Source organism: Indicator indicator, chromosome 12 (genome assembly GCF_027791375.1).
Source record: "Indicator indicator isolate 239-I01 chromosome 12, UM_Iind_1.1, whole genome shotgun sequence".
In the NCBI taxonomy this organism is placed as follows: Eukaryota; Metazoa; Chordata; class Aves; order Piciformes; family Indicatoridae; genus Indicator; species Indicator indicator.
Window position 1 is genome coordinate 24,063,749 of NC_072021.1, and position 22,025 is coordinate 24,085,773.

The following is a 22,025-nucleotide window of genomic DNA, read 5'->3' on the forward strand; positions in this document are numbered from 1 at the left end:
TGCAGCTTCTGCCACTGTTGCAGCCACTGTTCAGAGGGCAGCTGCTGGACGCGTGCAGAGTGCATGATTCCTTAGCTGGCCAATTCCTTAGCACATCGCATAGAGCAAAGCCTTAACATTCCGTGAGTTCCAAGAACAACATCCTCACTTTGTGACCCTTGCATTGGAATGTGTTGCTGAAGCCACCTCCTTGACATGCTGACACCTCTTATTGGGAAAAGATTTTCGCTTATATATGTGGTTGGATTTTACTGGTTAAGGATTGATAACAAAGAGTAGAAAAAAACAGCCACTCTGAGCAATACTTATCTTGGGTTAGGCACTGAGGTATCAATGATTAGGGACTTAGGCTTCTGTTAGCACTGCTAGAGGCTTCTGCTTCTGTTACTTAGCTACCCCTTCTGGCTAGGGCTTCAAGTGTAGGGATGCTGCTAGGGATATGCTTGAGACTTCTGTTAGCTGCTTCGTCTGTTAAGGGTTTCAGGGATTTCTTCTGTAAGGTGGACTCTGAGACTCTGTAATGCTGGGGATTCTACAGTGCAGCAATAAAGGACTTCTGGGGCGAAGTTCTGAGATTCTCTGCTCTCTGCATTTCTGGAATCTTGTTGCTATATGGATGAGGTCCGTGCCTTCATTCCTTGCCCAGTAGTGGCCTGTATTGGGAATGACAACAACATTCCACAGCAAAAGTGCCTTTGTCTTCTCCAAAGAATTTAGGAACATGAGGAGGACTGAGGAGAATGTCCAGCCTCTCTTGGCTGTGTAATGCTTCATGGTAACTGAGGATGAGGAGAAGGCTGAGGCCCTGAAAGTCTTCTCCGGACTGTTTTCAGAGTGGCCAGCCCGGATCTGGAGGACAGGGATGGCCTACTAGGTGAAGCTCCCGTAACCTACAGGGCAATGCTCAGTGATGAATGACACCAGAGAGACACACACAGGTGTGTGGGGCTAGATGGAGGAAACCAAGGCTATCTGGCTTTATGTGTCAGGGCTGGCAGCAGAGGTGAGCCCAGCCCAGCAGAGGTGGGATGTCAGCAGTGAGGTCATGGCGTGGCACTGGTGTGCTGTGGTTTGTGGCTGCCTTGTGGCCAGGGGGTCTCATTTCCTGACAGTCCTACAATGGCTCCTCTGGCCCTGTTGTTTGTAATCAAAGAGGGACCTGTGTGTGAGCTGGAGCCTGGAGGCCATCTTGGGCACAGCAATCACACAGTGATGCTGTTTCCACCTCATGGAGAATTTAGGAGAGGCAGTGTTGGCCGTCCAGAGGACAGTCCCTGCCCTCTTTAGTAGCCTGGCTGTCAGAGTCCCTTCTGAGAAAGATGTTGTGAGGCTGTGCAGGGAGAAAATGAGCAGGGCCAAAGCCCAGCTAGGGCTGCGTCTGGCTGCTGCTGTGAAGGGCACTACAAAATCATTCTCTGCTGCCATTAACAGCCAACGCAGATCTACGAATCTTTCCTTTATTGGATCTGGGGCAAGATGATGACCAAGGACGAGGAAGAGGCTGAGGCACTTGATGCCTTCCTTGCTTCAGGCTGTAACAACAGAGCAGTTGTCCTCTGAGTACCCAGCCCCCTGAGCTGGAAGACAGGCATGGGAGCAGAAGGAATCCGCCAGAGTTGAAGAGGAAACGCTCAGTGCCCTCCTGGCACAGTTTGACACACACAAGTCTGTAGGGCCTCCTGGAGTGCACCCCAGGGGACTACTGACAGAGCTGGCAGAAGTTCTCTCCAAGCCACCCTCCATCCTTTCTCAGCAATTCACAGTAGCTGAGGAGATCCCAGCTGACTGGAGGTGAGAAATGTGGTGTCCATGTAGAAGAAGGGCTGGAATGAGCATCTGGGGAGCTACAGGCCTGTTGCTCTGGCCTTGGATCCATGGAAGGTCATGCAGCAGATCATCTTGAGTGCCATCACTCAGCACACGCTGCACAACTGGCAATCGAGCTTGCCCAGCAAGGCTCTATGAAAGCCAAGTCCTGCCTGCCTGACCTGATCTCCTTCTCTGCCAAGGTGACCCAGTTAGTGGCTGAGGGAGAAGCTTTGGGTGTTCTCTGTCGGGGCTTTAGTCAACTCTTTGCCCCCATGTCCACAGGATTCTCCTGGAGCAACTGGCTGCTGCTCATGGCTTGGACTCAAGTCCTCTGAACGGGGTAAAGAAATGGCTGTGTGGCTGGGGTCAGTGAGTGGTGGAGAGTGGAGTTCAATCCAGTTGGTGGCCAGTCACAAGAGGTGTTCTGCAGGGCTCAGTGCTGGGGCCTGTTCCCTTTAAGATCTTTTGTTGCTGTTCAGGGCAAGAGGCTCAAGGCACCCTCGTTCAGTGTGCAGCTGACACCACATGGGCAGAGTGTGGACGTGCTGATGGTAGGGAGGCTGTACAGAGGGACATGGACAGACTGGATTGGAGAGCTGAGGCCAGTGGGAAGAGGTTCAGGCAGAGCCTTTCCTGTTTCCAGAGTTTTGGGCCATGGCTTAGTGCTGGGCTCGTTAGTGTTGGGTTGACGGTTGGCCTTAATAATAAAAAGGAACTTTTCCAACCAAAGTGATTCTCTGATTCCAGGTGTCTGATGCCCTGGCAGCTTGTGTCAGCTGCCTGTGTGGAAGCTCATGGGCATGGTTGAGCTGCTATGTGGGCAAGTGAAGGGGATCATGGAAGCTCCTCTTTGCCTGCTCTCTGTTGTTGTGGAGGACATATTGACTAGGAGAGATCTTGTGGCCCTTTTTCCACCCATGCTCATGGCCTCTTGAGCCAAGATATTGTCCCACTTGAGGCTGGCAGAGGCTTGTGAGAATAAAGGCAGAGGAGGCACGTGAGGCTGGTCTGCAGGAGCACTTTATTGAAGGCAATGTAGAGAACAACGAGGAGATCAGGCCCTGTTCAGCAGGGGTTCTTGAAAGTCGAGTCCTGCTTTGGTGACCAGATCTCTTTGTGTGACAGAGTGATCCACAGAGTGAAAAGGGGAGCACCTGGGGATGGTTTTGACCTGAATTTCAGCAAAGGCTCTGACTCCTATACCCACAGCAGCCTCCTGGAGAAAGTGGCTGCTGCTGGCTTGGACCTGTGTCCTCTGCACTGGGTAGCAAACTGGCAGCATGGCTGGGCCCAAAAAGTGGTGGTGGATGGAGGTGATTGCAGTTGGTGGCCACTGACAAGTGGTGTCCTGCAGCACTCAGAAATGGGGGCAGACCTCTTTGGTATCTCCACCCTTTTTGTGTGCAGGAATCAAGGGCACCCTCTGTAAGTGTGCAGGCAGCACCAACATCAGTAGGAATGGTGACGAGCACGAGAGTAGGAAGGTTCTACAGAGGGGTCAGCAGAGGCAGCGTGGATGGACTGAGGCCAGGCATATCTGTGGGCAAGTGAAGGGCTTCAGACTCCTCGTGTCAGCCCTGCAGTGCTGCTCTGTGGAGATGTTCTTCAGCACATAACAGGTAAGAGAGATATTATGGCCCTTTTTCTCCCCACCCTCATGACATCTTCATTCCCTTGAACGTTTCTGATCCAATCCAAAGACCTCCTGAGGCCTGTCCTTGAGAAGAAGCTGCAGAGGAGGCAGCTGGGGTGGTGTGCAGGAGAAGTTTATTGAGGGCAAAGCAGAGGCCAGAGGCAGGAGCAGCAAGGGGAAGGGAGGCGGTGTGAGGGGCAAGCAGGGCGAGCTGGTATCATGGCAGGGGCTTGTGTTGCAGGAGCTGTTGCAGGCTGTGTGTGGTGTCAGGGGTGGTGGGCAGGGCCCTCAGCAGGGGTAGCAGCCTTGCGCCACCGCAGCCATAGCCCAGGCCAGCCAAGCCGTAGCCGTAGCCGAAGCCGCCGGAGGAGATGGACTGTCCCTGGGCGCTGAGCTCGGTGCCCAGGGCAGCCCCTGAGGAGGATCCGACGGCGGTGCTCTGGGGGAAGGAGCTGAGGATGGGTCCTGGCAGGGTGACCAGCACGGGGGAAGGCTGGATGAAGACGCGGGAGTCCTGGCACTGCCTGACGCAGGGCTCGTTGCAGCTGTTGGCCAGCGGGGTGGGTCCGCAGGGGCGGCAGCGGTCGTAGCAGGCCATGGGTGTGGGGTGGAGGGGCCCTGGAAGAGAGAGAGGGTGAGGAGGGAGCGCAGGGGCTGCGTGGGGGTGTGAGAGAGGGTGCCGGTGGGGCAGGAGAAGGAGGGGCAGGGGCTGGAGGCTGACCTGGTGGAGGGAGCAGAGTGCAGGAGAAGGAGTCAGGAGGTGTCTGTGAGGGAGAGAGGCTCTGGGCCGGCTTTATGCTGTCAGGGCTGGCAGCAGAGGTGAGCCCAGCCCAGCAGAGGTGGGGTGTCAGCAGTGAGGTCATGGCGTGGCACTGGTGTGCTGTGGTTTGTGGCTGCCTTGTGGCCAGGGGGTCTCATTTCCTGGCAGTCCTACAATGGCTCCTCTGGCCCTGTTGTTTGTAATTAAAGAGGGACCTGTGTGTGAGCTGGAGCCTGGAGGCCATCTTGGGCACAGCAATCACACAGTGATGGTGGAGTCTTCTGTTCTCTGAGGAGTAAGCAGTGAGGTCAGCAGTTCTGCTACCCTGGACTTTGAGAAGAAAGATGATGACCTTCTAAGGAGCCTGGTTGACAACGTCCCTTTGGAGACATACGTGAAGGTGAAAAGTGCCCAGAGGATTGAGCAACCTTCAAGGAGGAACTCTTGGAATTCAAGAGCAGACCATCCCCATGAGCCATAGGGCAGCTCAGGAGGACTCCAAGGGTATTGTGAGGTTCTGCAGGGAGAAGATGAGACTGAGCAGGGCTCAGGTGCCACTGAGGCTGTGTGCAGACCTGGCCTTCCTCCCTGGGGGCCAGCGTGCCGCACGTGGCTGCAGACCCCAGGTCCTGGTGCTGGGGGCTTCCTGCTAAGGGTTGCGCAATGGCCACGAGCCCAGGTGAACATTTCCAGGCTGGTTGTCAGGCAAGCAGTGCTGAAAGCTGAGGAAGATGAAGGGAATTGGGAAGGAGTGGTGGGGGACTGGGTGTGGGCAGGATTGCTGAGGGAGCTGAGTGCTGACCTTGGGAGGCCACTGTGCCTTAGCTTGGGATAGCCAAGGTGCCTTGAGGCTGTTCTTGAGGACTATGTGTAATCCAAGAGCCCTCCTGTGATTGAGGTTTCAGCAGGAGGATCTGAGATATTAGGCACTGGTGAGCCTGACATTGTTTCTAGGCAAGGTTCTCCTGAAAATCCTTGTGGAAAGCATTGCCAAGCTCCTGAAGTCCCAGAAAGGGATGGTGTGTCAGTGTGAGCTGTAATTCCCCCCCCACTGACAATAACCAGGCTAGCCCAGTCTGGAAGCAAATGAAAGCTGTATTTACAAAGCAGAATCTACAATCTATGATGAAATGCAATGAATATATACAAATATAGAAAATTCACAACATTTACAAATATATATACAATGAACAGAAAATCACAACCAATCTCCCTTTGCTTCCCCCCAAAGGGGACCCTTCCCAAAGGGGCCTCCCTCTCCCAGGAGCTTCCCCCCGGACACCCCTTGGACAGAGAGCAGAGTTAGTTAAAGCAGAAAGTTGTTAACTTAGCTGCCAAGGTCAGTGTGTGTTATCTTCATCCAGAAGAGAAGAAGAAACAGCAGCCAGACAGCCCAGCAGCTGCCCCCACTGCAGAACGCAGAATGTGCAGAGTGCCTACTTTGTCTTGGGTAATAGTTCTTAAACATTTCTACCTATCCAATGGAAGTGTGTAGAACAATCAGTATTTTGCTTTCTTACACCCAATAGTGACTTATTTACACTCTTTCACTTTCTGTTTTGAACTTTGCAAGGAAAAATTAAAAAGACAGTTTCAAACCATCACAGTTGGTGAGAGGTAAGTGGGATCAAGGCACCCTCAGCAAGCCTGTGGATGACACCAAGCTGTGTGGTGTGGCTGACACGCTGGAGGGACGAGATGCTGCATGAGCAGCAGGTCAAGGGAGGTGATGCTCCATGGTTACTCAACTGTCATGAGACCTCAGCTGCACTGTGGGGTTGAGCTGTGGGGCTGAGCTGTGGGGCTTCCAGGCTAGGAAGGACATGGAGGTGTTGGAGTGGATGCAGAGGAGGCCAAGAAGATGATCAGGAGGCTGGAATAGGTCCTTTATGAGGCCAGGCTGAGAGAGTTGGGCTTGTTCAGCCTGGCTGCTGGGAAGAGACTGAGCCAAGTGTCCCTGGAGCAGGCTGAGTTCATTGGAAGTGTGAGCAGGAGAGTGGTGTCGTGTTGAAGGCTTTGAGCAAGTGGTGGCCTTGTGACACATTCTGGAGGAGTCCAGAAGCCAGGCTGTGTGCCTCATGCTATCGGTGGCCATCTCTTCCTATAAGAGGACGTGTGGCCCTTTCCCACCCCCCACCATGGCATCTTGAGCCCAGACAATGTCCCGTGTGCTCCTGGAGAGGCTTGGGAGAAGAAAGGCAGAGGAGGCAGCAGGGGTGGTGTGCAGGAGAAGTTTATTGAGGGCAAAGCAGAGGCCAGAGGCAGGAGCAGCAAGGGGAAGGGAGGCGGTGTGAGGGGCAAGCAGGGCGAGCTGGTATCATGGCAGGGGCTTGTGTTGCAGGAGCTGTTGCAGGCTGTGTGTGGTGTCAGGGGTGGTGGGCAGGGCCCTCAGCAGGGGTAGCAGCCTCTTGCGCCGCCGCAGCCATAGCCCAGGCCAGCCAAGCCGTAGCCGTAGCCGAAGCCGCCGGAGGAGATGGACTGTCCCTGGGCGCTGAGCTCGGTGCCCAGGGCAGCCCCTGAGGAGGATCCGACGGCGGTGCTCTGGGGGAAGGAGCTGAGGATGGGTCCTGGCAGGGTGACCAGCACGGGGGAAGGCTGGATGAAGACGCGGGAGTCCTGGCACTGCCTGACGCAGGGCTCGTTGCAGCTGTTGGCCAGCGGGGTGGGTCCGCAGGGGCGGCAGCGGTCGTAGCAGGCCATGGGTGTGGGGTGGAGGGGCCCTGGAAGAGAGAGAGGGTGAGGAGGGAGCGCAGGGGCTGCGTGGGGGTGTGAGAGAGGGTGCCGGTGGGGCAGGAGAAGGAGGGGCAGGGGCTGGAGGCTGACCTGGTGGAGGGAGCAGAGTGCAGGAGAAGGAGTCAGGAGGTGTCTGTGAGGGAGAGAGGCTCTGGGCCGGCTTTATGCTGTCAGGGCTGGCAGCAGAGGTGAGCCCAGCCCAGCAGAGGTGGGGTGTCAGCAGTGAGGTCATGGCGTGGCACTGGTGTGCTGTGGTTTGTGGCTGCCTTGTGGCCAGGGGGTCTCATTTCCTGACAGTCCTACAATGGCTCCTCTGGCCCTGTTGTTTGTAATCAAAGAGGGACCTGTGTGTGAGCTGGAGCCTGGAGGCCATCTTGGGCACAGCAATCACACAGTGATGCTGTTTTCACCTCATGGAGAATTTAGGAGTGGCAGTGTTGGCCGTCCAGAGGACAGTCCCTGCCCTCTTTAGTAGCCTGGCTGTCAGAGTCCCTTCTGAAAGACACAGCACTCCTTGAAGCTTGGATGTGCTTCAAAAACAACACTTGAAGGCTCCGCAGCAAGGACTTCCCTTTGTGCCTTCAGAGGAGCTGACACAGAAGAAGCCTGGGCTGGCTGAACAGGGTGATGGAGTGATGGAGAACAGGAGAGTTGGTGCCCTTTGGATGATGGGACAGGCAACTCCGGAGGCCTAGAAAGATGTTGTGAGGCTGTGCAGGGAGAAAATGAGCAGGGCCAAAGCCCAGCTAGGGCTGCGTCTGGCTGCTGCTGTGAAGGGCACTACAAAATCATTCTCTGCTGCCATTAACAGCCAACGCAGATCTACGAATCTTTCCTTTATTGGATCTGGGGCAAGATGATGACCAAGGACGAGGAAGAGGCTGAGGCACTTGATGCCTTCCTTGCTTCAGGCTGTAACAACAGAGCAGTTGTCCTCTGAGTACCCAGCCCCCTGAGCTGGAAGACAGGCATGGGAGCAGAAGGAATCCGCCAGAGTTGAAGAGGAAACGCTCAGTGCCCTCCTGGCACAGTTTGACACACACAAGTCTGTAGGGCCTCCTGGAGTGCACCCCAGGGGACTACTGACAGAGCTGGCAGAAGTTCTCTCCAAGCCACCCTCCATCCTTTCTCAGCAATTCACAGTAGCTGAGGAGATCCCAGCTGACTGGAGGTGAGAAATGTGGTGTCCATGTAGAAGAAGGGCTGGAATGAGCATCTGGGGAGCTACAGGCCTGTTGCTCTGGCCTTGGATCCATGGAAGGTCATGCAGCAGATCATCTTGAGTGCCATCACTCAGCACACGCTGCACAACTGGCAATCGAGCTTGCCCAGCAAGGCTCTATGAAAGCCAAGTCCTGCCTGCCTGACCTGATCTCCTTCTCTGCCAAGGTGACCCAGTTAGTGGCTGAGGGAGAAGCTTTGGGTGTTCTCTGTCGGGGCTTTAGTCAACTCTTTGCCCCCATGTCCACAGGATTCTCCTGGAGCAACTGGCTGCTGCTCATGGCTTGGACTCAAGTCCTCTGAACGGGGTAAAGAAATGGCTGTGTGGCTGGGGTCAGTGAGTGGTGGAGAGTGGAGTTCAATCCAGTTGGTGGCCAGTCACAAGAGGTGTTCTGCAGGGCTCAGTGCTGGGGCCTGTTCCCTTTAAGATCTTTTGTTGCTGTTCAGGGCAAGAGGCTCAAGGCACCCTCGTTCAGTGTGCAGCTGACACCACATGGGCAGAGTGTGGACGTGCTGATGGTAGGGAGGCTGTACAGAGGGACATGGACAGACTGGATTGGAGAGCTGAGGCCAGTGGGAAGAGGTTCAGGCAGAGCCTTTCCTGTTTCCAGAGTTTTGGGCCATGGCTTAGTGCTGGGCTCGTTAGTGTTGGGTTGACGGTTGGCCTTAATAATAAAAAGGAACTTTTCCAACCAAAGTGATTCTCTGATTCCAGGTGTCTGATGCCCTGGCAGCTTGTGTCAGCTGCCTGTGTGGAAGCTCATGGGCATGGTTGAGCTGCTATGTGGGCAAGTGAAGGGGATCATGGAAGCTCCTCTTTGCCTGCTCTCTGTTGTTGTGGAGGACATATTGACTAGGAGAGATCTTGTGGCCCTTTTTCCACCCATGCTCATGGCCTCTTGAGCCAAGATATTGTCCCACTTGAGGCTGGCAGAGGCTTGTGAGAATAAAGGCAGAGGAGGCACGTGAGGCTGGTCTGCAGGAGCACTTTATTGAAGGCAATGTAGAGAACAACGAGGAGATCAGGCCCTGTTCAGCAGGGGTTCTTGAAAGTCGAGTCCTGCTTTGGTGACCAGATCTCTTTGTGTGACAGAGTGATCCACAGAGTGAAAAGGGGAGCACCTGGGGATGGTTTTGACCTGAATTTCAGCAAAGGCTCTGACTCCTATACCCACAGCAGCCTCCTGGAGAAAGTGGCTGCTGCTGGCTTGGACCTGTGTCCTCTGCACTGGGTAGCAAACTGGCAGCATGGCTGGGCCCAAAAAGTGGTGGTGGATGGAGGTGATTGCAGTTAGAATCATAGAATCAAGAAGGCTGGAAGAGACCTCAAAGATCGAGTCCAACCTGTCACCCTAAGCCTCATGACTATCTAAACCATGGCACCAAGTGCCACGTCCAATCCCCTCTTGAACACCTCCAGGGATGGTGACTCCACCACCTCCCTGGGCAGCCCATTCCAATGGCCAACCACTCTCTCTGTGAAGAACTTTCTGCTCACCTCCAGCCTAAACTTCCCCTGGTGCAGCTTGAGACTGTGTCCTCTTGTTCTGCTGCTGGTTGCCTGGGAGAAGAGACCAACCCCCTCCTGGCTACAACCTCCCTTCAGGTAGTTGTAGACAGCAATGAGGTCACCCCTGAGCCTCCTCTTCTCCAGGCTAAACAGTCCCAGCTCCCTCAGCCTCTCCTCATAGGGCTTGTGCTCAAGGCCTCTCCCCAGCCTCGTTGCCCTTCTCTGGACATGCTCCAGCAATTCAACATCTTTCCTAAACTGAGGGGCCCAGAACTGGACACAGTACTCAAGGTGTGGCCTAACCAGTGCTGTGTACAGGGGTACAATGACCTCCCTGCTCCTGCTGGCCACACTATTCTTGATGCAGGCCAGGATGCCATTGGCTCTCTTGGCCACCTGGGCACACTGCTGGCTCATGTTCAGCTGCTGTCAACCAGTACCCCCAGGTCCCTTTCCACCTGGCTGCTCTCCAGCCACTCTGACCCCAGCCTGTAGCTCTGCATGGGGTTGTTGTGGCCAAAGTGCAGCACCCAGCACTTGGATTTGTTGAATGCCATCCTGTTGGACTCTGCCCATCTGTCCAGCCTGTCAAGGTCCCTCTGCAGAGCCCTTCTACCTTCTAACAGATCAACACCTGCTCCCAGCTTGGTGTCATCTGCAAACCTACTGATGATGGACTCAATCCCCTCATCCAGATCATCAGTAAAGATATTGAACAGGATGGGGCCCAGCACTGATCCCTGGGGGACACCACTAGTGACAGGCTGCCAGCTGGATGTGGCACCATTCACCACCACTCTCTGGGCCCGGCCCTCCAGCCAGTTCCTAACCCAGCGCAGAGTGCTGCTGTCCAAGCCACAGGCTGCCAGCTTGGCCAGGAGTTTGCTGTGGGGGACAGTGTCAAAGGCCTTGCTGAAGTCCAGGCAGACTACATCCACAGCCTTTCCCACGTCCACCAGGCAATCACCTGATCATAGAAGGAGATCAGGTTGGTGAGGCAGGACCTGCCCTTCCTAAATCCATGTTGGCTGGGCCTGATTCCTTGGCCATCCTTCAGGTGTGCAGTGATTGCCCCCAAGACAATCTGCTCCATGATTTTCCCTGGCACTGAGGTCAGGCTGACAGGCCTGTAGTTCCCAGGTTCGTCTGTCCGTCCCTTCTTGTGGATGGGCGTCACATTGGCCAGTTTCCAGTCTTCTGGGACCTCTCCAGTGAGCCAGGACTGGTGGAAAATGATGGAGAGAGGCTTGGCCAGCTCATCTGCCAGCTCTTTCAGCACCCTAGGATGAATCCCATCAGGTCCCATGGACTTGTGAATATCCAAGTGACTCAACAAGTCTCGAACTAATTCCACATGGATTTCAGGAGTACAACACTGCTCCTTGACCCCATCTACCAGCTCAGGAGGCCAGTTATCCTGAAGTCCTCCTGCCTTACTGTTGAAAATGGAGGCAAAGAAGATGCAGTTGGTGGCCACTGACAAGTGGTGTCCTGCAGCACTCAGAAATGGGGGCAGACCTCTTTGGTATCTCTACCCTTTTTGTGTGCAGGAATCAAGGGCACCCTCTGTAAGTGTGCAGGCAGCACCAACATCAGTAGGAATGGTGACGAGCACGAGAGTAGGAAGGTTCTACAGAGGGGTCAGCAGAGGCAGCGTGGATGGACTGAGGCCAGGCATATCTGTGGGCAAGTGAAGGGCTTCAGACTCCTCGTGTCAGCCCTGCAGTGCTGCTCTGTGGAGATGTTCTTCAGCACATAACAGGTAAGAGAGATATTATGGCCCTTTTTCTCCCCACCCTCATGACATCTTCATTCCCTTGAACGTTTCTGATCCACCCCCAATGCCTGCTGAGGCCTGTCCTTGAGAAGAAGCTGCAGAGGAGGCAGCTGGGGTGGTGTGCAGGAGAAGTTTATTGAGGGCAAAGCAGAGGCCAGAGGCAGGAGCAGCAAGGGGAAGGGAGGCGGTGTGAGGGGCAAGCAGGGCGAGCTGGTATCATGGCAGGGGCTTGTGTTGCAGGAGCTGTTGCAGGCTGTGTGTGGTGTCAGGGGTGGTGGGCAGGGCCCTCAGCAGGGGTAGCAGCCTTGCGCCGCCGCAGCCATAGCCCAGGCCAGCCAAGCCGTAGCCGTAGCCGAAGCCGCCGGAGGAGATGGACTGTCCCTGGGCGCTGAGCTCGGTGCCCAGGGCAGCCCCTGAGGAGGATCCGACGGCGGTGCTCTGGGGGAAGGAGCTGAGGATGGGTCCTGGCAGGGTGACCAGCACGGGGGAAGGCTGGATGAAGACGCGGGAGTCCTGGCACTGCCTGACGCAGGGCTCGTTGCAGCTGTTGGCCAGCGGGGTGGGTCCGCAGGGGCGGCAGCGGTCGTAGCAGGCCATGGGTGTGGGGTGGAGGGGCCCTGGAAGAGAGAGAGGGTGAGGAGGGAGCGCAGGGGCTGCGTGGGGGTGTGAGAGAGGGTGCCGGTGGGGCAGGAGAAGGAGGGGCAGGGGCTGGAGGCTGACCTGGTGGAGGGAGCAGAGTGCAGGAGAAGGAGTCAGGAGGTGTCTGTGAGGGAGAGAGGCTCTGGGCCGGCTTTATGCTGTCAGGGCTGGCAGCAGAGGTGAGCCCAGCCCAGCAGAGGTGGGGTGTCAGCAGTGAGGTCATGGCGTGGCACTGGTGTGCTGTGGTTTGTGGCTGCCTTGTGGCCAGGGGGTCTCATTTCCTGGTGGCCCTGGCAGCTCTCCTGGCTTTGCTGCAGTGTAGATGGCCAGGACTGCTGTTTGAGCTGGCTGATGGCCTTGGAGGCCGCTCTCCATTAGCTTGTGAATGTCCTCCTGCCTGCAGCAATTCCTGAAGCATGACAGAGGGCTCCTGCTCTTTGTAAATGGGTAAAGATCAAGGTGGAGGATGTGGGAATGCAGAGCGTGATGAGCCTGACCTTGTTGGAAGGACAGGGGATGGAAGATTTCTCCCGACAAGCAGTGCCAATCTGAGAGGGACAGGAACGTGACAGGGAGTGGTTGGTGTGGCCTTAGGATGAGTAAGTGGTGTTTGAACCCCCTGCATGTCTTTGGTGTTGAAGTAATGAGCTTTGTGGAAGAGGAGGTAGCCCTGGGTGGTGATCACCTTGAATTGTTAGTAAAGCCTTTGGTGCTGTCTCCATTGCATGCCCCTGGACGAGCTGATCAGGCAGGGCTTGTGTCAGTGGCCAGGGTGATTCTCCAAGTTTCCTCAACTCTTATGAGAGCTCAGCTGCAGTTCACTGTTCAGCTGTGTGGCCACAGCCTAGGGAGGACATGAACATGTTGAAGTGGATGCAGAGGAGGCCGTGAAGATGCTCTGGAGGCTGCAGTGATGGTCAGGAGGTGGCTGAGAGAGTTGGTCTTGTTCAGCCTGGTTGGAGGGAAGAGATTGAGCCAAGTGTCGCTGGAGCAGCCTAAGTTCATTGGAAGGATGAGCAGGAGAGTGGTGTTGTGTTGAAGGCTCTGAGCAAGTGGTGAGGTTGTGGCACGTTCTGGAAGAGTCCAGCAGCCAGACTGTGTGTCTAGTGGAAATGGTTTCTGCCTTGTCCTAAGAGAGATCTTGCGGCCCTTTCCCAACCACCCTCGTGGCCTCTTGAGCTCAGACATTGTTCCGTGTGAGGTTGGCATGGAAGGTGATGGAGCAGATCATCTTGAGTGCCATCACTGTGGCACATGGTGGGCAGCTGGGCCATCAGGCCCAGTCAGCAAGGGGTTTGAAAGGCAGGTCCTGCCTGCGTGAGCAGATCTCCTTCCATAACAAGTGCCGCACGTTGCGGGTGAGGGAGAAGCTTTGGGTGGTTTTCACCTGGGCTTTAGGAAGCTCTTTGCCAGTGTCTCCCACAGCCTCCTGCTGGAGAAACTGGCTGCTCACAGCTTGGACCTGCAGACTGTGCCCTGGGTACCAAGCTGGCAGCATGGCTGTGCCCAAAGAGTGGTGGTGGATGGAGGCCAATCCAGTTGGTGGCTGCTCAGGCGTGGTGTTCTGCAGGGCTCAGGGCAGGGGCCTATTCTCTTCAGGATCTTTTATCCCTGATCAGGGCAAAGGGGGTCGAGGGCACCCTCAGGAAGCTTGCAGATGACACCAAGATCCACAGGAACATTGATCTGCTTGAGGGTAGGAAGGTTCTAGAGAGAGCTGTAGACATGGTGGCCAAGGTTGATGGCCAAGGACGATGTTATGAGGGTCAACCAACCTCTTTCCTGTGTGTGGTGCTTAGGGACATGGTTTGGTGTTGGATTGGGAGTGTTGGTGAAAGGTTGGACTCAGTTATATTGAGAGACTTTTCCAACTCAAGTGAATCTGTGCTGGAAGAGTGCTGCCATCTCCTTGTCAAACACGGTGTCGAAATGTGTTGAGATGTCCTGGGATCAACCAGGGGTTGCTATGGCATGGAGATGTGGTCATGCCCTTAACGGCAAGCCCAGGGAGAGCTTTCTCTACCACTAACCTGGCCAACAGGATGGTTGCTTGCTGCTGAGAAGCACTCAGAAGAAGCATCCTCACGGTGCCAAGGCCACCACTAAAACGTGTCCCTTAGCATCACGTCTGCCCCACTTCTCAATCCCTCAGGGGGAGTCCTTCCAGGGACTCCACCACTGCCCTGGACAGCCTAGTCCAGGGCTTGATAAACCTTTCCATTAAGAAATTCTTCCTCATATCCAGCTTTAACCTCCCCTGCTGCAAGTTGAGGCCGTTTCCTCTCATCCTACCCCTTGTTCCTTGGGAGAGGAGACCAACCTCTACCTGTCCCCAACCTTCTTTATGAGATATGTAGAGACTCCCCTCAGCCTCCTTGTCTCCAGACTGAACACTCCCATGTCTCTCAGCTGCTCCTCACTAGACCTGTTCTCCAGACCCCTCGCCAGCTTCATTGCTCTTCTCTGCACCTGCTCCAGCACCTCAATGTCCTTCTTGGAGTGAGTGGCCTCAAAAGTGAACCCAGGATTCCAAGATGTGGCCTCCGCAGTGCCCCACAGTACAGGGGCATGGTCACTGTCCTGGTCCTGCTGGCCACACTCTTGCTGACTCAAGCCAGGCACTCCTGGGACTGTGTCACATTCCTGACATCGCCCAGGTACCAGTGTGTGGTGTTGCTGGTGGCATATTTCTGAGGAGAGCTCTTGTGGACCTCTCTGATCCACCCCCAAGGCCTGCTAAGGCCTGTCCATGAGAAGAAGCTGCAGAGGAGGCAGCTGGGGTGGTGTGCAGGAGAAGTTTATTGAGGGCAAAGCAGAGGCCAGAGGCAGGAGCAGCAAGGGGAAGGGAGGCGGTGTGAGGGGCAAGCAGGGCGAGCTGGTATCATGGCAGGGGCTTGTGTTGCAGGAGCTGTTGCAGGCTGTGTGTGGTGTCAGGGGTGGTGGGCAGGGCCCTCAGCAGGGGTAGCAGCCTCTTGCGCCGCCGCAGCCATAGCCCAGGCCAGCCAAGCCGTAGCCGTAGCCGAAGCCGCCGGAGGAGATGGACTGTCCCTGGGCGCTGAGCTCGGTGCCCAGGGCAGCCCCTGAGGAGGATCCGACGGCGGTGCTCTGGGGGAAGGAGCTGAGGATGGGTCCTGGCAGGGTGACCAGCACGGGGGAAGGCTGGATGAAGACGCGGGAGTCCTGGCACTGCCTGACGCAGGGCTCGTTGCAGCTGTTGGCCAGCGGGGTGGGTCCGCAGGGGCGGCAGCGGTCGTAGCAGGCCATGGGTGTGGGGTGGAGGGGCCCTGGAAGAGAGAGAGGGTGAGGAGGGAGCGCAGGGGCTGCGTGGGGGTGTGAGAGAGGGTGCCGGTGGGGCAGGAGAAGGAGGGGCAGGGGCTGGAGGCTGACCTGGTGGAGGGAGCAGAGTGCAGGAGAAGGAGTCAGGAGGTGTCTGTGAGGGAGAGAGGCTCTGGGCCGGCTTTATGCTGTCAGGGCTGGCAGCAGAGGTGAGCCCAGCCCAGCAGAGGTGGGGTGTCAGCAGTGAGGTCATGGCGTGGCACTGGTGTGCTGTGGTTTGTGGCTGCCTTGTGGCCAGGGGGTCTCATTTCCTGACAGTCCTACAATGGCTCCTCTGGCCCTGTTGTTTGTAATCAAAGAGGGACCTGTGTGTGAGCTGGAGCCTGGAGGCCATCTTGGGCACAGCAATCACACAGTGATGGTGGAGTCTTCTGTTCTCTGAGGAGTAAGCAGTGAGGTCAGCAGTTCTGCTACCCTGGACTTTCAGAAGAAAGATGATGACCTTCTAAGGAGCCTGGTTGACAAAGTCCCTTTGGAGACATACGTGAAGGTGAAAAGTGCCCAGAGGATTGAGCAACCTTCAAGGAGGAACTCTTGGAATTCAAGAGCAGACCATCCCCATGAGCCATAGGGCAGCTCAGGAGGACTCCAAGGGTATTGTGAGGTTCTGCAGGGAGAAGATGAGACTGAGCAGGGCTCAGGTGCCACTGAGGCTGTGTGCAGACCTGGCCTTCCTCCCTGGGGGCCAGCGTGCAGCACGTGGCTGCAGACCCCAGGTCCTGGTGCTGGGGGCTTCCTGCTAAGGGTTGCGCAATGGCCACGAGCCCAGGTGAACATTTCCAGGCTGGTTGTCAGGCAAGCAGTGCTGAAAGCTGAGGAAGATGAAGGGAATTGGGAAGGAGTGGTGGGGGACTGGGTGTGGGCAGGATTGCTGAGGGAGCTGAGTGCTGACCTTGGGAGGCCACTGTGCCTTAGCTTGGGATAGCCAAGGTGCCTTGAGGCTGTTCTTGAGGACTATGTGTAATCCAAGAGCCCTCCTGTGATTGAGGTTTCAGCAGGAGGATCTGAGATATTAGGCACTGGTGAGCCTGACGTTGTTTCTAGGCAAGGTTCTCCTGAAAATCCTTGTGGAAAGCATTGCCAAGCTCCTGAAGTCCCAGAAAGGGATGGTGTGTCAGTGTGAGCTGTAATTCCCCCCCCACTGACAATAACCAGGCTAGCCCAGTCTGGAAGCAAATGAAAGCTGTATTTACAAAGCAGAATCTACAATCTATGATGAAATGCAATGAATATATACAAATATAGAAAATTCACAACATTTACAAATATATATACAATGAACAGAAAATCACAACCAATCTCCCTTTGCTTCCCCCCAAAGGGGACCCTTCCCAAAGGGGCCTCCCTCTCCCAGGAGCTTCCCCCCGGACACCCCTTGGACAGAGAGCAGAGTTAGTTAAAGCAGAAAGTTGTTAACTTAGCTGCCAAGGTCAGTGTGTGTTATCTTCAGCCAGAAGAGAAGAAGAAACAGCAGCCAGACAGCCCAGCAACTGCCCCCACTGCAGAACGCAGAATGTGCAGAGTGCCTACTTTGTCTTGGGTAATAGTTCTTAAACATTTCTACCTATCCAATGGAAGTGTTTAGAACAATCAGTATTTTGCTTTCTTACACCCAATAGTGACTTATTTACACTCTTTCACTTTCTGTTTTGAACTTTGCAAGGAAAAATTAAAAAGACAGTTTCAAACCATCACAGTTGGTGAGAGGTAAGTGGGATCAAGGCACCCTCAGCAAGCCTGTGGATGACACCAAGCTGTGTGGTGTGGCTGACACGCTGGAGGGACGAGATGCTGCATGAGCAGCAGGTCAAGGGAGGTGATGCTCCATGGTTACTCAACTGTCATGAGACCTCAGCTGCACTGTGGGGTTGAGCTGTGGGGCTGAGCTGTGGGGCTTCCAGGCTAGGAAGGACATGGAGGTGTTGGAGTGGATGCAGAGGAGGCCAAGAAGATGATCAGGAGGCTGGAATAGGTCCTGTATGAGGCCAGGCTGAGAGAGTTGGGCTTGTTCAGCCTGGCTGCTGGGAAGAGACTGAGCCAAGTGTCCCTGGAGCAGGCTGAGTTCATTGGAAGTGTGAGCAGGAGAGTGGTGTCGTGTTGAAGGCTTTGAGCAAGTGGTGGCCTTGTGACACATTCTGGAGGAGTCCAGAAGCCAGGCTGTGTGCCTCATGCTATCGGTGGCCATCTCTTCCTATAAGAGGACGTGTGGCCCTTTCCCACCCCCCACCATGGCATCTTGAGCCCAGACAATGTCCCGTGTGCTCCTGGAGAGGCTTGGGAGAAGAAAGGCAGAGGAGGCAGCAGGGGTGGTGTGCAGGAGAAGTTTATTGAGGGCAAAGCAGAGGCCAGAGGCAGGAGCAGCAAGGGGAAGGGAGGCGGTGTGAGGGGCAAGCAGGGCGAGCTGGTATCATGGCAGGGGCTTGTGTTGCAGGAGCTGTTGCAGGCTGTGTGTGGTGTCAGGGGTGGTGGGCAGGGCCCTCAGCAGGGGTAGCAGCCATAGCCCAGGCCAGCCAAGCCGTAGCCGTAGCCGAAGCCGCCGGAGGAGATGGACTGTCCCTGGGCGCTGAGCTCGGTGCCCAGGGCAGCCCCTGAGGAGGATCCGACGGCGGTGCTCTGGGGGAAGGAGCTGAGGATGGGTCCTGGCAGGGTGACCAGCACGGGGGAAGGCTGGATGAAGACGCGGGAGTCCTGGCACTGCCTGACGCAGGGCTCGTTGCAGCTGTTGGCCAGCGGGGTGGGTCCGCAGGGGCGGCAGCGGTCGTAGCAGGCCATGGGTGTGGGGTGGAGGGGCCCTGGAAGAGAGAGAGGGTGAGGAGGGAGCGCAGGGGCTGCGTGGGGGTGTGAGAGAGGGTGCCGGTGGGGCAGGAGAAGGAGGGGCAGGGGCTGGAGGCTGACCTGGTGGAGGGAGCAGAGTGCAGGAGAAGGAGTCAGGAGGTGTCTGTGAGGGAGAGAGGCTCTGGGCCGGCTTTATGCTGTCAGGGCTGGCAGCAGAGGTGAGCCCAGCCCAGCAGAGGTGGGGTGTCAGCAGTGAGGTCATGGCGTGGCACTGGTGTGCTGTGGTTTGTGGCTGCCTTGTGGCCAGGGGGTCTCATTTCCTGACAGTCCTACAATGGCTCCTCTGGCCCTGTTGTTTGTAATCAAAGAGGGACCTGTGTGTGAGCTGGAGCCTGGAGGCCATCTTGGGCACAGCAATCACACAGTGATGCTGTTTTCACCTCATGGAGAATTTAGGAGTGGCAGTGTTGGCCGTCCAGAGGACAGTCCCTGCCCTCTTTAGTAGCCTGGCTGTCAGAGTCCCTTCTGAAAGACACAGCACTCCTTGAAGCTTGGATGTGCTTCAAAAACAACACTTGAAGGCTCCGCAGCAAGGACTTCCCTTTGTGCCTTCAGAGGAGCTGACACAGAAGAAGCCTGGGCTGGCTGAACAGGGTGATGGAGTGATGGAGAACAGGAGAGTTGGTGCCCTTTGGATGATGGGACAGGCAACTCCGGAGGCCTAGAAAGATGTTGTGAGGCTGTGCAGGGAGAAAATGAGCAGGGCCAAAGCCCAGCTAGGGCTGCGTCTGGCTGCTGCTGTGAAGGGCACTACAAAATCATTCTCTGCTGCCATTAACAGCCAACGCAGATCTACGAATCTTTCCTTTATTGGATCTGGGGCAAGATGATGACCAAGGACGAGGAAGAGGCTGAGGCACTTGATGCCTTCCTTGCTTCAGGCTGTAACAACAGAGCAGTTGTCCTCTGAGTACCCAGCCCCCTGAGCTGGAAGACAGGCATGGGAGCAGAAGGAATCCGCCAGAGTTGAAGAGGAAACGCTCAGTGCCCTCCTGGCACAGTTTGACACACACAAGTCTGTAGGGCCTCCTGGAGTGCACCCCAGGGGACTACTGACAGAGCTGGCAGAAGTTCTCTCCAAGCCACCCTCCATCCTTTCTCAGCAATTCACAGTAGCTGAGGAGATCCCAGCTGACTGGAGGTGAGAAATGTGGTGTCCATGTAGAAGAAGGGCTGGAATGAGCATCTGGGGAGCTACAGGCCTGTTGCTCTGGCCTTGGATCCATGGAAGGTCATGCAGCAGATCATCTTGAGTGCCATCACTCAGCACACGCTGCACAACTGGCAATCGAGCTTGCCCAGCAAGGCTCTATGAAAGCCAAGTCCTGCCTGCCTGACCTGATCTCCTTCTCTGCCAAGGTGACCCAGTTAGTGGCTGAGGGAGAAGCTTTGGGTGTTCTCTGTCGGGGCTTTAGTCAACTCTTTGCCCCCATGTCCACAGGATTCTCCTGGAGCAACTGGCTGCTGCTCATGGCTTGGACTCAAGTCCTCTGAACGGGGTAAAGAAATGGCTGTGTGGCTGGGGTCAGTGAGTGGTGGAGAGTGGAGTTCAATCCAGTTGGTGGCCAGTCACAAGAGGTGTTCTGCAGGGCTCAGTGCTGGGGCCTGTTCCCTTTAAGATCTTTTGTTGCTGTTCAGGGCAAGAGGCTCAAGGCACCCTCGTTCAGTGTGCAGCTGACACCACATGGGCAGAGTGTGGACGTGCTGATGGTAGGGAGGCTGTACAGAGGGACATGGACAGACTGGATTGGAGAGCTGAGGCCAGTGGGAAGAGGTTCAGGCAGAGCCTTTCCTGTTTCCAGAGTTTTGGGCCATGGCTTAGTGCTGGGCTCGTTAGTGTTGGGTTGACGGTTGGCCTTAATAATAAAAAGGAACTTTTCCAACCAAAGTGATTCTCTGATTCCAGGTGTCTGATGCCCTGGCAGCTTGTGTCAGCTGCCTGTGTGGAAGCTCATGGGCATGGTTGAGCTGCTATGTGGGCAAGTGAAGGGGATCATGGAAGCTCCTCTTTGCCTGCTCTCTGTTGTTGTGGAGGACATATTGACTAGGAGAGATCTTGTGGCCCTTTTTCCACCCATGCTCATGGCCTCTTGAGCCAAGATATTGTCCCACTTGAGGCTGGCAGAGGCTTGTGAGAATAAAGGCAGAGGAGGCACGTGAGGCTGGTCTGCAGGAGCACTTTATTGAAGGCAATGTAGAGAACAACGAGGAGATCAGGCCCTGTTCAGCAGGGGTTCTTGAAAGTCGAGTCCTGCTTTGGTGACCAGATCTCTTTGTGTGACAGAGTGATCCACAGAGTGAAAAGGGGAGCACCTGGGGATGGTTTTGACCTGAATTTCAGCAAAGGCTCTGACTCCTATACCCACAGCAGCCTCCTGGAGAAAGTGGCTGCTGCTGGCTTGGACCTGTGTCCTCTGCACTGGGTAGCAAACTGGCAGCATGGCTGGGCCCAAAAAGTGGTGGTGGATGGAGGTGATTGCAGTTAGAATCATAGAATCATAGAATCAAGAAGGCTGGAAGAGACCTCAAAGATCGAGTCCAACCTGTCACCCTAAGCCTCATGACTATCTAAACCATGGCACCAAGTGCCACGTCCAATCCCCTCTTGAACACCTCCAGGGATGGTGACTCCACCACCTCCCTGGGCAGCCCATTCCAATGGCCAACCACTCTCTCTGTGAAGAACTTTCTGCTCACCTCCAGCCTAAACTTCCCCTGGTGCAGCTTGAGACTGTGTCCTCTTGTTCTGCTGCTGGTTGCCTGGGAGAAGAGACCAACCCCCTCCTGGCTACAACCTCCCTTCAGGTAGTTGTAGACAGCAATGAGGTCACCCCTGAGCCTCCTCTTCTCCAGGCTAAACAGTCCCAGCTCCCTCAGCCTCTCCTCATAGGGCTTGTGCTCAAGGCCTCTCCCCAGCCTCGTTGCCCTTCTCTGGACATGCTCCAGCAATTCAACATCTTTCCTAAACTGAGGGGCCCAGAACTGGACACAGTACTCAAGGTGTGGCCTAACCAGTGCTGTGTACAGGGGTACAATGACCTCCCTGCTCCTGCTGGCCACACTATTCTTGATGCAGGCCAGGATGCCATTGGCTCTCTTGGCCACCTGGGCACACTGCTGGCTCATGTTCAGCTGCTGTCAACCAGTACCCCCAGGTCCCTTTCCACCTGGCTGCTCTCCAGCCACTCTGACCCCAGCCTGTAGCTCTGCATGGGGTTGTTGTGACCAAAGTGCAGCACCCAGCACTTGGATTTGTTGAATGCCATCCTGTTGGACTCTGCCCATCTGTCCAGCCTGTCAAGGTCCCTCTGCAGAGCCCTTCTACCTTCTAACAGATCAACACCTGCTCCCAGCTTGGTGTCATCTGCAAACCTACTGATGATGGACTCAATCCCCTCATCCAGATCATCAGTAAAGATATTGAACAGGATGGGGCCCAGCACTGATCCCTGGGGGACACCACTAGTGACAGGCTGCCAGCTGGATGTGGCACCATTCACCACCACTCTCTGGGCCCGGCCCTCCAGCCAGTTCCTAACCCAGCGCAGAGTGCTGCTGTCCAAGCCACAGGCTGCCAGCTTGGCCAGGAGTTTGCTGTGGGGGACAGTGTCAAAGGCCTTGCTGAAGTCCAGGCAGACTACATCCACAGCCTTTCCCACGTCCACCAGGCAATCACCTGATCATAGAAGGAGATCAGGTTGGTGAGGCAGGACCTGCCCTTCCTAAATCCATGTTGGCTGGGCCTGATTCCTTGGCCATCCTTCAGGTGTGC

The 22,025-nt window shown here is 55.7% G+C and overlaps 4 protein-coding genes and 2 pseudogenes across 4 annotated transcripts; 1 reads left to right on the top strand and 5 right to left on the bottom strand.

Moving 5' to 3' along the window:
- Positions 1-3,659: 3,659 nt before the first annotated feature.
- LOC128970293 (feather beta keratin-like) lies at positions 3,660-4,067 on the bottom strand. The gene has a single exon (XM_054385411.1). The coding sequence runs from the start codon at positions 4,038-4,040 to the stop codon at positions 3,660-3,662; it is 381 nt and encodes a 126-aa protein (XP_054241386.1). The 5' UTR covers positions 4,041-4,067.
- A 2,523-nt stretch (positions 4,068-6,590) lies between these two features.
- LOC128970212 (feather beta keratin-like) lies at positions 6,591-6,929 on the bottom strand. Its single transcript, XM_054385310.1, has one exon. The coding sequence runs from the start codon at positions 6,900-6,902 to the stop codon at positions 6,591-6,593; it is 312 nt and encodes a 103-aa protein (XP_054241285.1). The 5' UTR covers positions 6,903-6,929.
- A 4,801-nt stretch (positions 6,930-11,730) lies between these two features.
- On the bottom strand, positions 11,731-12,067 carry LOC128970217 (feather beta keratin-like; annotated as a pseudogene).
- A 2,967-nt stretch (positions 12,068-15,034) lies between these two features.
- Positions 15,035-15,373, bottom strand: LOC128970222 (feather beta keratin-like). The gene has a single exon (XM_054385319.1). The coding sequence runs from the start codon at positions 15,344-15,346 to the stop codon at positions 15,035-15,037; it is 312 nt and encodes a 103-aa protein (XP_054241294.1). The 5' UTR covers positions 15,347-15,373.
- Positions 15,374-17,896: 2,523 nt separating this feature from the next.
- LOC128970294 (feather keratin 1-like) lies at positions 17,897-18,217 on the bottom strand. Its single transcript, XM_054385412.1, has one exon. It carries the CDS (start codon positions 18,188-18,190, stop codon positions 17,897-17,899), a length of 294 nt encoding a protein of 97 aa, XP_054241387.1. The 5' UTR covers positions 18,191-18,217.
- Positions 18,218-19,079: 862 nt separating this feature from the next.
- The window catches only part of LOC128970295 (feather beta keratin-like), a 4,649-nt pseudogene continuing 1,703 nt past the window's right edge, over positions 19,080-22,025 (top strand).

What these genes read in the sequence shown, in the direction of transcription:
- LOC128970293 (XM_054385411.1), bottom strand. Translation starts at nt 4,040, where the DNA reads ATGGCCTGCTACGACCGCTGCCGCCCCTGCGGACCCACCCCGCTGGCC.
- LOC128970212 (XM_054385310.1), bottom strand. Translation starts at nt 6,902, where the DNA reads ATGGCCTGCTACGACCGCTGCCGCCCCTGCGGACCCACCCCGCTGGCC.
- LOC128970222 (XM_054385319.1), bottom strand. Translation starts at nt 15,346, where the DNA reads ATGGCCTGCTACGACCGCTGCCGCCCCTGCGGACCCACCCCGCTGGCC.
- LOC128970294 (XM_054385412.1), bottom strand. Translation starts at nt 18,190, where the DNA reads ATGGCCTGCTACGACCGCTGCCGCCCCTGCGGACCCACCCCGCTGGCC.